Raw genomic sequence first — 14,788 nt, forward strand, 5'->3', positions numbered from 1 at the left:
AAAACTCATCCTAGTCCACCCAGGATACCTAACTGCCTCTCACAGGTTCTACACTGTTGAAGATATCTTGAAATCTTTTAGGACTTTGATTAGTTTATTCAGGGTGAAGACAACCAAAACACTTTTATCCTGACTGTCCTTCCTGTGGGGGAACCTAGGTGATCGTGGCCACCAATGTAGCAGAAACCTCCATCACAATCAGCGGGATCGTGTACGTGATTGACTGTGGCTTCGTGAAGCTCCGGGCCTACAACCCCAGGACAGCTATCGAGTGCTTGGTGGTGGTCCCGGTGTCCCAGGCATCAGCCAACCAGCGAGCAGGACGTGGTGGCCGCAGCCGCTCAGGGAAGTGTTACCGCCTATATACAGGTAAGTGTGGCTTCTTCTCTTTTAGGGGTTTTGACTTTCTCCTAGTCAGCCTGGGCATCAGAGAATATTACAGGTATCTACCCCTAATAAGCAGAACTTAAGACCCAGATCTCCCTCACAAGGCCTTCTGTAATCTGACCCCCACCACTTTCCTCACTCCAGACATGGCCCTTCTTTGCTACTGCTCCTCACTGGCCAAAGCTAGACCAGTTTTAAAAAAATATTTATTTATTTGGTAGCACTGGGTCTTAGTTATGGCATGCAGGATCTTTAGTTGCAGCATGTGAACTCTTAGCTGGGACATGTAGGATCTAGTTCCCCAACCAGGGATGGCACCCTGGAGCCCCCTGCATTGAGAGTGAGGAATCTTAGCCACTGGACCACCATTGAAGTCCTATGAATTACCAATTATTTGCCACCCCTTTTCTGACCTAGTCTGGGCCTTGGCCTGTCTGCAGCCATGTGACATGTAGCTTGGACCCTTGTGGCTCATGTTCTGTCTTTCTTAACATTCTCTTAGCATCATGTGGCATTTTTTTTGTTCTGGGATCCTTGAATCCTGTGGGGCCCCACAGTGGGTTCCATCTTTACCTGTGGTTCAGAGCACCTTTGCAGAGCCAAACCAGCAGGGTCTCTCCTGAGACTTGTTGATAGAAAGCAGTTGGTCAGCTCCTGCTCCATGCTTGACTTTGAAGGAGCAACATGAAATTACAATGAAGATGGTCTTAGCCCTTAAGAAGCTTTCTCTCCAACTAAACAGCAGTCTTCTCTACAGAAAATGAGGTCCCCAGAGCTACTCTTTACTTCATTGTACCTCTCTTTTGTGGGTGATGGTGTCAAAGTTTCTCTCAATTATCTAGACTTAATTTTCAAGTCATTTTTAATTCCCTCCTCTGTCCAGTATCCCTCTGCAGTCACTTAACCAGATCCAGGGGTTTTACCACTTATCTCTCCTTTCCTTTCTGATTACCATCATCCTTGTTCAGTCCTTGACATCATTTATTCTTTTTCCCAGATGTTTACAGAGCACCTGCTCTGTGCCAGGCCTGGAAATCTAAAGCCAGGTGAGACACGGTCTGAGGCCACATGGCTGACAGCCTGGTGGTGGAGGCAGGCTCATGAACAGATTAGCATATTATGGTGTGATAGAGTTGCCATAACTGAATGAGCCTTGGAAGCAGACAGCAGGGAGTTATTCCTATTAGGGAGGGCTTCACAGTCCATAATTGAGCCTGATCTTACCGGCAACCCAGTAGTTAATCCAGTTGAGGGGATAGCAGTGGGTTAGATTTCATCACAGCGGGCAGAGGAAGTAGAATGTACCAGTACTTGGAGGGGAGGAAGAGGGTAGGAAGAACTCATGGAAGGGAGGGAGAATGCAGAACCTGAGGCCAGAGAGGTAAGGATCATCCACTGAAGGTACTAAGAGGGAATAATGGAAATAGAAAGAGGAAAGCCCGTTTCAGAGGCAAACTGAAATACGGGGTAGAGGAAGTTTCAGGAAACTTAAATTTTTTTTTTTTAATTGAGGTGAAATTTATATAATATGAAATTAACCCTTTTAACTTGAACAGTTCAGTGGCATTTATTATCTTCACGGTGTGCAGCCACCACCTTTATCTAGTTACAAAACATCTTTATCACTCGAAAGTCAAGTCCTTACCTGTTAAGCAGTATTTCCTTCTTAATTTCTCCCTGCTGCCAGCCCCTGACAACCAGCAGTCTTTGTTCTGCTGTTTTGGATGGTCAGGTGGCCCTCTGTATCCATAGATTAAACCAACTGCAGATGGAAAACATTTGGGAAAAAAATTCCACAAAGTTTCAGAAAGCAATACTTGAAGTTGCCCACACACCAGAAACAGTTCACATAGCATTTGTATTGTGTTAAGTCCTAAAAGTAACCTAGAGATGATTTAAAGTATTCAGAGGATGTGTGTAGGTTATGTGCAAATACTGCGCCATTTTCTGTAAGGGACTTGAGTGTCCTCAGATTATGGTTATCTGCAGTGGGGGAGAGGGGTGTCCTGGAATTAGTCTCCTGTGGATCCCAAGGGATGAGTGTATTTGTTTTGGATATTTTACATAAATCATACGACATTTTGTGTCTGGTTTCTTTCACTCAACATAATGTTTTCCAGGTTCATTTACATTGTAGTGGTACTTTATTCCCTTTTATGGTCAAATAATATTCCATTGTATGAACGTACCACGATTTGTTTATCAGTTGATGGTTGTTTCTACCTTTTGACTATTGTGAATAGTGCTGCTATGAACAAATATGTACATGTACCTCAGTCTGTGTTTTTAATTCCTTTGGGTATACACCTAGGAGTGGAATTGCAGGGTCACATGGTAATTCTTTGTTTAACTTGAACTGAAGTTACCTCTAAAGAGGAAATGGCCAGCATCATCTCACGCTCCAAGGAAATCAAACAGCAGACTGTAGACTGAAGATAGGCAAGTGGATTTGGGTAAAGGGTCACTGGCTGCCTTAGTGTGAGCAGCTTTAGTGGAGGTGAGGTTGGGGGGAGACTACCTGCCAGTAATGGGGTACATTGTTCCAGCCTCTAGGTTTCCTCCGCTAGCCTCCTTCAGAGATCACAGCTCTGAGCAGGGTGCTACCTCCTCTGACCCTTGACAGTTTCCCAGATCCTTCCGGGACTGCTAGCCTGTCTCCTCCCACTGTCCACAGCACTGACCCTGCACTGCATCCCTGCTCAACTGCTCTCTCTTTTGAATCTACCTTCTGTTTTCCCACATCCGCTTCTCATACCTTTGATCCCTTTCCGTGGGCCGTTTCCTCTGCCCAGCGGATTCACTTTGTCCCTGTCTTCTCTCTCAGATGTCAGTGCCCTAAATCCCTTCTCCCCTCAGCTGTCCTCCCTCCATCCTTCAGCCTCCATTTCTCGTCGGGAGGACCCTCCTCTGGGACCTAGCCTGTTGTCATCTTGGTCCCAGACCCCTTTGAATCGTGGAAACGTCTCAAAAGCTGTTGGCCTACAGCTCCTGCAGCCCTTGGCACAGTGCCTTGTGTACTTGAGTCCTCAGTAGACTCAAGTGTCCTTGAACTTAACTGAAGTGTCCTTGAACTCTTTAAGAAGCACCTACTTCCTGTGAGCATCTTCATCAGGATTGTCCTCTTTATCTGATAGCAGTGTGCTTGAAAAATATGGTTATTCTACCAGAAGTCTACCCCTCAAACGCTCTTGAAACTTGAAGGAAATATCCCATTTGGAACTTCCTGCTGTTGCCTGTTACCCAGAACCTTCCAGGTGGGCCCATGCATTTGGTTATTTGCATCAATCAGCTCACAGAATATTTATTGTCTGTTTTCTCAAAGTAAAGTTTTTTTGAAGTCCTTCAGTGATAGTGCTGTTTCTTCATGACACCTTTTGTTCTGCTCTGACTTTTCTCTGGTTAATTAAAGATTTATGTTGGAAGCTAGGCCACCTTTGTGTGAAGGAGGGTGTGCACAGTTAAAATGTTGACTGATGTGGGAGGATTTTGTCTATAATCCTTCTCTAAATGATCCATAAGCTTTCTGAATATACACAAAAAGGATTTAATCTCTTCCTCGCTGTTTTTTTCCCTCACCCTTTTTATCTAGCTTTTATACAAAGGCTTCCCAGAGTCTCTTTCCCTCCCTCCCCCCTCTCCTGCCCCTCCCGTCTTGGCCTCCTGAACCTAGTGGTGCCTTTTCCTGTTCGAGGTCACCTTTTGTTCCCGATGGTGTGTGTAAGCATTCATTAATCCATTTGGGGCAGCACTGGACTCTGGGAGTGACGTATGTGCCTGGCTTGATTTAAAAAGTTGGACGGTTTTTGGTCTTTTTGAGATTTGGTCATTTTTTAATATTTTAGAGATATTTTGGTTATATTCTGGTTTTATTTGGTAATTTATCCTGAAATCATTCTTTGCTTTTATGTACAGTCCTTGGCTCCTTGGCTCTATCCCAAGCTGAGGGAATGGAAACGGGGCACCCACAGTAATACTTGTTGCTTTGTTTTAATGTTTTGCTAACAAGAATCACATTGTAAAAAGCATTCTAAAGTGAAAGGACATACTTTTATAAAGACATATTGTTAAAACGTATTTATCTAAAGTTTAAAAAAAAAAAAGAGTCTTTCCTAAATAGGAGGCAACGATCTGTCAGAGTATCATATGAGTCTGAGCCTAGACTCCTAGAGCCCCTTGTTAAAGTGAGAGAAGGACAACATTCCTTTGGCAGAATGGTCACATTTGATTGTGACATTTGATCACAAACAGTTCTGATTTCCTATCCCCAGAGGAAGCCTTTGACCAGCTGCCTCAGTCCACTGTCCCTGAGATGCAGCGGAGCAACCTGGCCCCCGTCATCCTGCAGCTGAAGGCGCTGGGAATCGACAACGTCCTCAGGTTCCACTTCATGTCGGTAAGTCCTGCCTTCCGTCTGCAGCTGTCGGGAGACTGGAACACTCCCAAGGGAGGTGCTGGACATCGGTACAGAGGGTGCTGCCTTTCTAGTGTTTTTCATTTAGCTCAGGTATCGTGTGCAGGGTCCAGGGGAGAACAGCCAGACAAGGGTGACAACTTCTGTTCTTGTCTGTTGGGGGAGAGGAAGTAAGTGGGGTAATGACAAGGGTCTGTGCTCTGAGAGACACAGGAAAGGCCCGCAGCCCAGTTAGGTCATGTCTGAGGCGAGACCTGAAACCCAAGTGAGATTTCAGCGAGTCTGGAGGGGTGGAGTGATCCAGGAGTATGTCGGCCTGATAGAGAAGTGTCCCGATTGGAGAAGCCAGGAGGGCTGTGGTGGAGCTACAGGGAAAGTCCCTATGGCTGATTGCATTTCTGATTATTTCCAGGAGTGGGTTTATTGGGTCAAAGGCCATAATCATTTCGTAGGTCCTCGATACAGGGCAGAATTCCTTTACAGGTATAAACTCGAGCAGCGCATGCATGCCTGACTCACTGGACCCTGATCCTGCTATGTTATCTTCTTTCAGAGTTTTTCTAATTCGGTTGGTGGGAGGAAGGAGGAAAAATACCATCTCTATCTTTTTTGATTTCTCATAAGGTTAAAAAACTTATCAGCCACTTTATATTTCTTCTGAATTAAACTATTCTAGTGTTTATTAGTGATTTTTTAAGTCCTTTAATTATTAAAGACTTAACTATTAAAAACTATTAACTTTTGTCTATAGTATTTCTTGTAAATAGTTCTAGTTTGTATTTTATTGTTTGTTTAGTTACGTGCAGCCACTGTAAACATTTCCACAGCAATATCTTTCTACCTTTGCCTCTATGATTTTCTTTCTTCTCTTGTGCTTATGAAGCATTTCCTCACAACCCGGTCAGTTAATAAATACTCATGTTTTCTTCTTGAATTTTTATGACTTGAAAACTTGTATTTTTTTGACTCTATTCTGTCCCAACATTGTTGATGTATGTAACTAGTCTAGATTCCTGGATGATAAAGTCCCTGATGTTGCATGAACAGCGCAAATAATAACCAACATTAGAATACGTTTGACTTCTCTAGGAGAAAGAAATGCAAATTGAAATAGCTGTTCCACTCTACATTAATTGAATGATCAAACATAAAAAAAATGATAAAGTCCAGCTGACACAACTTGGGGGAAATGGTTTTGTATTCTCTTTCGGTCCTCATGGAGGACTTTCTGACATTATGAGCTGTAGAAATGCCTGGTATTTCTTCTTGGGAAATTTTCTCCTGAAGATAATTCAAAAGAAACAAATAACTTACATGTAGGATAATGATTATAGTATCATACTATATTAAATTAAAAAATACAATAATGAAAATCATAAACTTTTGGACAGCTGAGAAATGAAGGAAATACATATAAATTCATCTTCATATATTCCCTTCTGGTTATTTTCCCCTGAAATTGTGGTGTTTTTTTTTTTTAACAGTTGAAATCACAGGATGCATATGATTTTATATCTTAGCAGTGATAATTACAGTAGCAAAGAACTGAAAACCACTCTGTTGCCCAGTAGCAAGAAAGGTGCTTATTTCACTTTGTATGACCTTGTTGGAATAGCATGCAGCTGTCTCAGGGTCATCACTGTGAAGCGTGATGAGTACCAGAAACAGTGGGAACAGAACACCAGGCAGTGAGAAAAGCAAAGTAAGACTCTACACATGCAGTCCTTTCAGCTGCAGTAAAACAGTGTTTTTATGTGATCTCCAATCAGATGAGGCCACAGAGAAATATTAGTAAGTGTGTGTTGAGGTGAAAATCCTCTGGATGTGATTGGGAGAGGAGGGGGTAAAGGTGTGGGCCTTTTGACTGATGATAAATCCCAAGAGCAGAATTCATCAGGCCTGGTGATTGACTGCAAACAGGGGCAAGGATTAAAAGGAGTCCAAGAGGGCCTGCCTGTTTTGTTCCGTAATGATTCAGAACCTCGTTGAGCGCTTGGTCTGTCCGTTACGTAATCTCAGCTAAAGAAAGTGGTCAAGCCCCCTTTTAGGTGCTGTGTGTGTGTTTGCTGTTCATAAAGTAGGATGGCGTGGGCACTGAGGAGAGACTAGTGAATCAGTTACGTGATTTAGTCCGCAGCGGTTTGTTGAATCCCTGGCCTGCCGTGAGTCAGGTCTAGTTCCTGCCCTGTCAGTGCGTGCCTGCAGTCAGCACAGCTTCGAAAAGTGCGCCTTTGTTCCTCGGCAGTCCAGTGGGTGTGAGGTGGAGGTGCTCAGTCGTGTGTGACTCTGTGTTTTCATGGACTCTAGCTTACCAGGCTCCTCCGTTCATGAAATTTTCCAGGCAAGAGTACTGGGGTGGGTTGCCATTTCCTTCTCCAAGTGGGTGTGGCAGAGTGGAAAAAACGAGACCCGAGTTCTGTCTCTGGCTTTGCCACCAGTGGCCTCTAGGATCTTGTTCAAATGTCTTTTACATTTTGTTATTCACTTTCCTCACCTGTAAAACTGAACTGAAACAGTATATATTTAAAGTACATTTGTTGTGAACACATTTAGAAAAAAAAATTATGCAGTTTGCAAAAGGACTATAATTTTATTGTGTGGCTTATAGATGAAATAGTTTAGAAGATGGTAGTGGTGCTTGGCGCACAGTAAAGGCTCAGTAAAGGTTCACTGAAGGAAACAAGGCAGTGTCCTCAGAGACTGAGACTCAGACTCAGACTGAAACTCACAGTATCAGCTTTGTTAAACTTCGGATTGTCTAGCATTCTCTGTTTATTTCCAGAAGTTCAAATTCAACTGATGTCAGTGACTCCCTATAGGGAGGGCCTGGGGCGGAGCTCTGGGTGATACAAAGATGAATCATCCATCAATACTGCAGTATCATGGGGCTTCTTAGAAGGCTGAGACATGAGGTAAAAATTAGAAATGTTTGATGAGAGTTTAGGGAAAGCAAGGAAGTAGTTCAAGGTAAGGACCTGTCTCTTCTGATGTGAGTGGAGCGTGAGGGAAAGCTTCAAAGGAAATGTTTAATCAAGCTGCGATTGAAGACCACAGAGTAGGAAGGGTGCTGAGAGGGAGAGGAAGCACATCTTGAGAGTAAGCATGGAGGTCGGGAAGTCTGGAGCGTGTCAAAGCGAAGAGTGGATTTGAGCAGGAAGTAGTTGCCTTGTTATGGCTGTTACCTGATGAAATTAACTTGGGGGGTGGTTATGTTTCCTACAGCCACCTCCAGCGCAGTCGATGGTTCAAGCATTGGAGTTACTCTATGCTCTGGGAGGTACGTCTGTCTCTTATTCTGTGTTTCTTACACATTATTAATATGTGATGTTAGGTTGTATTCACTCTAGGGCTCTTGGTATCTTCAAGGATGGACTTGGTTCTTCCCATATATGTGATCCTCTCAGTGACACGCAAGCTTATCCAAATAAGGTGGGACCATGATTGATCCCTGGATTGGGAAGATCCCCTGGAGGAGGGCATGGCAACTCACTCCATTGTTCTTGCCTGGAGAATCCCATGGACAGAGGAGGCTGGCAGGCTACAGTCCATGGCGTTGCAAAGAGTTGGCTGAGCAACTAACAATTTACTTTCACTTTATGATTGGATCATGAAGTCCGATCGTGACAATAAATTTATGAAGCATGTCAATACATCAAAAGCTTTTAATAACCTTTGCTACAGCTATACTTCCTAAGAGACTTCTGGGAGATTCTTTTACCAGTATTTCAGCTGTCACCCCTCTGGGCCGTATTCTGTGTCCCTGACCTCATTCTGAAACTGGCTCAGTGTTCTCTCCCTAAACCCCCTTCCTTCCACTCCTGGAGTTCCCGTGGAGGATTGGGTAGAATACCGGCCTGTGGTATTGTTTGGACAAGGAGACACCATGTTATGGAGGAACTTCTATTCTCTTGTTGTTTGAAAATGTGGTATTTATCTTAAAATAGAAAAAATTGTGGGCTAAATTCACCTATTTTGGAAGTGTCTTTTCTGTGAAGGTTGCCTCCAATGAAAATAACATCCAGTTTGGTATTAAATTTCAGTGGAGGTTTTGTTCTTTGTGATTTTTTTTTTTAGTTCTTAAGATCTTTATTGAGGTATAATTCATATAGCGTGTAATTCACCCATTTAAAACGTGCAATTCAAGTTAGCCCCAAATGTTGTTGTTCAGTCATTAAGTCAGGTCAGACTCTTTGCGGCCCTATGGACTGTGGCACACCAAACTCCTCTGTCCTTCACTGTCTCCTGGAGTTTGCTCAAATTAATGTCCATTGAGTCAGTGATGCTATCTAACCATCTCATCCTGTGTCAGCCCCTTCTCTTCCTGCCCTCAGTCTTTCCCAGCATCAGGGTCTTTCCCAAGAGTTGACTCTTCGAGTCAGGTGGTCAAAATTTTGGAGCTTCAGTTTCAGCATCAGTCCTTCTGATGAATATTCAGGTTTGATTTCCTTTAGGATTGTCTGGTTTGATCTCCTTACTGTCCAAGGGACTCTCAAGAGTCTTCACCAGCACCACAGTTCGAAAGCATCAATTCTTTGGTCCTCAGCCTTCTTTGTGGTCCAACTCTCACATCCATACAGGACTACTGGAAAAACCACAGCCTTGACTATACAGACCTTTGTCATCAAAGTGATGTGTACTCTTAATATGCTGTCTAGGTTTGTCATAGCTTTTCTTCCAGGGGGCAAGCGTCTTTTAATTTCATGGTTGCAATCAGTGTCCACAGTGATTTTGAAGCCCAGGAAAATAAATCTGTTACTGTTTCCATTTTTTCCCCATCTATTTGCCATAAGTGATGGGGGAAAAAATGGAATTTTCCATAGTTTGTTGTGATCCACACAGTCACAGGCTTTTGCGTGGTCAGTGAAGCAGAAATGAATGTTGTTTCTGGAATTCCCTTGCTTTCTCTGTGACCCAGTGAATGTTAGCAATTTGATCTCCGCTTCCTCTGCCTTTTCTAAACCCAGCTTGTACATCTGAAAGTTCGTGAGTCAGATGACACACTGCTGGAACCTAGCTTGAAGGATTTTGAGCATTACCTTGCTAGCATGGGAAGTGAGTGCAGTAGTCCAGAGGTGATGCAGAGAGAACAGCAGGAGAGGTGGCAGAGAAGCCAGACAGTGTGGGTCATGGAAGCTGGGGAAGAGGATTTCCAAGGAGCTGTAGTTAGCAGGCTCACAGACTGCTGGAGGCCCTAAGGAAGGTACCCTCTGTGTTTGGCACTATCTGGTTGTGGGTTGGGCCCTTGGAGAAGGCAGTTTCTGGGGAGAAGTAGAACCAGGAGAGGGTGGGAGCAGGAGGCGGCTCTGGGGCCATTTCCTCATACTCAGGTCTTTGCATAGAGGCCATTGTTGTTTAGTCCCTAAGATATGTCCCAACTCTTTGCAACCCCACTGACTGTAGCCCACCAGCTTCTCTGTCCATGGGATTTCCCAGGCGAGAATACTGGAGTGGGTTGCCATTTCTTCCTCCAAGGGATCCTCCCGACCCAGGGATCAAACCCGCATCTCCTGCATTGGCAGGTGGATTCTTTATCACTGAGCTACCAGGGAAGCCCATGGAGACCATTAGAAGAATTAATTTTTCAAAACTGAATATTCAAGACCTCTGAGGAAATCTTTTCTTTTTCTACTGTAACAGCAATCAGATTGAGGCTAGTAGTGTATGATTCATCTCCTGGATACACCTTTGCTAGCTTGTATCATCTTTTATTCTCCCAACAACTGTACATCTTCCAACACAATGGTTCATGCCTTCTGCCTTTTGTTGTTCTTATGGCAGGTCTGGACAAAGACTGTCGCCTAACTGAACCTCTTGGCATGAGAATAGCAGAGTTTCCTTTAAATCCCATGTTTGCAAAAATGCTGCTTGAATCAGGTAGGTGGAGACCAGTGGTTCTCATTGATTTTATTTTGTCCAGAAAGTTGTTTCTCAAATTCTGTGTACCTTGGGGGAGAGGGCACAATGTAGCATGTGTCAGAATTTTTTTTTTAAGCACTGAAGGAGTTTTCATCTAAAGCTGCCTGCTTTGGGGCATGTTGTTAGCTTGTGATTCAAGGTCAGTCATCATTAATTCAGGAAACACTTTTGTTTGTTTCCTGTGGGTCTGACACCTGAGTTTTAGTACAAATTTGTGGTGAAAAATACACAACATAAAACTTAGCATTTTACTCATTTTTAAATACAGTTAAAAATGTTAAAATGGACAGTTCTGCAGCATTAAGTACTTTCACATTGTTGTCCAACCACACCACCATCCATCTCCAGAGTGTTTTCATTTTTGTCAAACCGGAACTCTACCCATTAAACGCTCAACTCCCCATTCTCCCCTCCCCCAACCCCCAACAACCACTCTTCCACTTCCTGTCTCTGTGAATTTGACTATTCTAGGAACCTCATATAAGTGGAGTCAGACAATATTTGTCCTTTTGTGACTGACTGTTTTCAGTTGGTATAATGTCTTCAGGGTTCCTGTTGTATCATGTGTCAGAATTTTTTTTAAGGCTGAGTAATATTCCATTGTAGGGATAGACCATTCACCTGCTGGTGGATTCCTAGGGAGCTGCCGCCCTTAGGCTATTGTGAATAATGCTGCTGTGAACACAGGTGTACAAGTATGTGTTTGCATCCCTGCTTTCCCTTCTTTGAGGTCTGATATTAGGGTGGAATCGCTGGATCAGTGATTCTGCGTTTAGTTTTTTGAGGAATCACCGTAGCATCTTCCACTTTGTGTTTGCAGCCACACCATTTTGTATTTGCACTACCAGTGGGCAAGAGTCCCAACTTTTCTGACACTTTCAGATTTTTATGAGAATATGAGTTAAGGGATCAAAGTGTAGAGCCTCAAGATCCTCTCATACTTAGAAGTCAAAATCCTCTGGAGACTATAGAGACTGTGCTCGCCACCCCCAACAGCCCAGAGAAGGGAAATACTACCTCTGTCTTGCTTTAGTCTAACTTTATATTCACTGGTAGTCAACAAAGCTGTGTTTTAGATTAAGCATGGTGAAAGTTAGCTATCATTGTGTCTTGGAGCTACCAGGCTTGCAGTGAGAAGCAGGATAGATGATATGTGAGGCCTGAAGCTGTGGGGGAGCATGTAGGGCAGTTCACTCCATTTGATGCCCTGGAGGGCTGGTTGCTACAGACTCTGCCCAGGTGCCAGCAGCTGCGGCCCACCGCGTGCTTCCCTGGTCTTGGTATGCCTCCGCCTTGCTGAGTGAGTGAGCCCTGTTGAGAGGGAGGCCTCCTCACAGAAAGATCCCAGAGCAGAGGGACAGCACAGGGGATACAGCCCACGTATTCCCTGCCCCCTCTCCCTCTCAGGCTTTCTGCCAGGATTCCAGGTGTCCACCTAGAGAGGAGGGGGCAGGTGTGGCGCTGACCTACCCTAGTTGAGTCTCATGGCAGAGTCCCTCGGTGTGACCGAGCCAGAGTGGAGTCCTTCCAGGCCTCCATTCATCTGGACCATGTATACAGAGCATCCCATTTGGCATGGTGAAGTGTTTATATAAGATTTTAAAATGAAGCTGTATAGGAATAGATGATCTTAGTTTATAGTGTGCTGCAAGGCAAACATCAGAGAACGTCTTTTTCTTCTCGTGACACACGATACATTTGAAATCAAACGTGTTTTGTTTTATAGGGAATTTTGGCTGTTCTCAGGAAATTCTAAGCATTGCCGCCATGATGCAGATCCAGAATGTCTTTGTGGTCCCCTCAAACCAGAAGTCTCAGGCTGTAAGTCTGACTTTTTCCCCAGGCTGTTCATACGAGTCTTGCTCAGTTTGGGCTTTCCTTTGTTAAAACTGCCCAGGGACTGCTGGTGACAGAGCAGCTTCAGTTTGGAGTGTTTATTTTACTGTGTGCCTGACATTGTGCCAGGCATTTTATATACATCATGGCATTTTATCTTCAGTGTGAACTTGGGAGGGAGGTATTACTGTCACCATTTTTACAGATCGAGGCACAGAAAAGCTCGGTAACTTAGGGTTGCTCAGCCACAATTGGTGGAGTTGCCTTTCATGGTCCAAATCTTAACCATTGTCCTACTGACTTTTCAAAAGTAAGGGAGGTTGTTTTCAAGGCTGCTCTGGGGGCAACGTTGGTGGGCTTATTAGTGCTGCCAGGAGTTCGTGCCTGGGCACAGCAGGCCTGGCATAGCCAAGCTGCTGACAGGGCCCTCCCAGCCCAGGCATTTCTGATGAGTAGATGGGTGAATGCTGGAAAGACTGTGAAGGAAAAGTTACGATATTGATGTACACTTGAAATTAAGACAGCATTGTAAATTAATTATACTGAGCTATTCATTGTGTTACCTCCAGGACAAGAGGCTCACAGGAGTCAGCTTCTAAACATTGCCTTATTCTTTCCAGATGCGAGTGCACCGAAAATTTGCTGTGGAGGAGGGTGACCATCTTACCATGCTCAATGTGTATGAAGCATTTATCAAAGTAAGCACAGTTGCCACTCCAAAGGCCCCCTCCATGCTCTGGTCCATTGGAGGCCGTCTGTTGTTGTTATTCAGTCGCTCATCCGTGTCCAGCTTTTTGAGACCCCATGGACTGCAGCACGCCAGGCTTCCCTGTCCTTCACTATCTCCTGCGGTGCAGTTTGCTCAAATTCATGTCCATTGAGTTGATGATGCTATGTGACCATCTCATCCTCTGCCACCCCCTTCTCCTTTGGCCCTCGGTCTTTCCCAGCATTAGAGTCTTTTCCCGTGAATCAGCTCGTTGTATCAGGTGGCCAAAGTATTGGGCTTAAGCATCAGCACCAGACCTTCTCATAGTTGCCTGTTGTCAAGTAAAGTGATAACCTCGAGCCTATCTGAGAGGGAGAGTTGATTTACAAAGAGCCGCAGGGAAGGGGTTCTGTCTGATAGTTCGCCACGCTCAAGGAGATACTTAAGACTGAAAACAATGCTGCTTATCTTTAAGTTCTCACTTGCGCTTTAGCACAGGAGAGTGAGATCGGACAGCAGTCAGATGGTGAGCAGGGTGGTCAGCGTCTGTTTAGAGAGATGGGGCCCCAGAGGGCCCGTAATGACTTGAAGATCTTGTCCCGTGAAGTAAGCTGAAGGGGGCAAAGGGCTGAGTGAGGTCCACCGCGTAGCCTCGGCCCAGAGCTGTCCTTGCTGTCTCAGCCTCCCTCCGTGTGCCTTGTCCCACAGCACAACAAGAACTCCCAGTGGTGTCAGGAGCATTTCCTGAATTACAAGGGCCTCGTCAGAGCTGCGACAGTGAGGGAGCAGTTGAAAAAGCTTCTCGTCAAGTTTCAAGTGCCCAAGAAATCTAGTGAAGGTAAGAATAAACCGCCACTGCTCATGACGCTCCTCTCTGCCCTGTGGAGTTGCACACTTGGCGTTCTCAGGCTGGGCGGTGTGAGGCAACACAGTGTACTGTGGACCCACAGTGGGCTCGCATTTTGAATTGCCTGTGTTGGTGAAAAGCTGCATATGAAGGGAGCATATTTCCCCCCACCCCCTGCCCCCAAGGAGGTCCATTTTTATTTCTAAGGGCTATTCTTATTTAAAAAAAATTTTTAACAAGCCCTGACAACACTTAAGAATCATTAACATTCTTCACCTCATTGTACACCATGTGGTTAATTTTCCCATGTAGGTTTTGCAAGAAAAATGACTTTTACGTGGAAGACATTTATGGCCATTCTGTATAAACTGCCTTTTATTTTCAACTACAGGTGTTACTAAAGCATGCTCTTTGTGTTTAGCCCAGACAGTCGCTGGGTAAGACGGAAGTGCTATGTAAGACACAGTTTCTGGCCTCTGGCAGTGACAGTGAGTCCTGTTAGTTGAGGACACACTAGTTTACACCACGGGGGTTTTACTTAATATTCTCTCACTTACTCTACTACTCCAAGGCGTCGGTGATGTTATCCTTATTTTACAGAGGAGTTGTAAGGTCCCAGGGAGAAGTTCATTTAAGTTCGGGACAGCACAGCTGGTAACTAGCAAAGATGGGCCTGTGTGGC

At 44.5% G+C, this 14,788-nt stretch overlaps 1 protein-coding gene across 2 annotated transcripts in view; it reads left to right on the forward strand.

The window, feature by feature from the left end:
* Positions 1-14,788, forward strand: part of DHX35 (DEAH-box helicase 35) — a 67,839-nt gene that overhangs the window by 40,082 nt on the left and 12,969 nt on the right. The window contains exons 12-18 of one of the 2 annotated variants that reach the window (XM_043479491.1): positions 159-369; positions 4,656-4,780; positions 8,021-8,075; positions 10,577-10,672; positions 12,441-12,535; positions 13,171-13,248; positions 13,968-14,097. In XM_043479491.1, the coding sequence (XP_043335426.1) occupies positions 159-369; positions 4,656-4,780; positions 8,021-8,075; positions 10,577-10,672; positions 12,441-12,535; positions 13,171-13,248; positions 13,968-14,097 (790 nt within the window). The remainder of the gene's footprint in view (positions 1-158; positions 370-4,655; positions 4,781-8,020; positions 8,076-10,576; positions 10,673-12,440; positions 12,536-13,170; positions 13,249-13,967; positions 14,098-14,788) is intronic. The other variant, XM_043479492.1, reaches the window with a different exon arrangement.

The sequence above is a fragment of the Cervus canadensis genome, chromosome 10 (assembly GCF_019320065.1).
Source record: "Cervus canadensis isolate Bull #8, Minnesota chromosome 10, ASM1932006v1, whole genome shotgun sequence".
NCBI classification, from domain to species: Eukaryota; Metazoa; Chordata; class Mammalia; order Artiodactyla; family Cervidae; genus Cervus; species Cervus canadensis.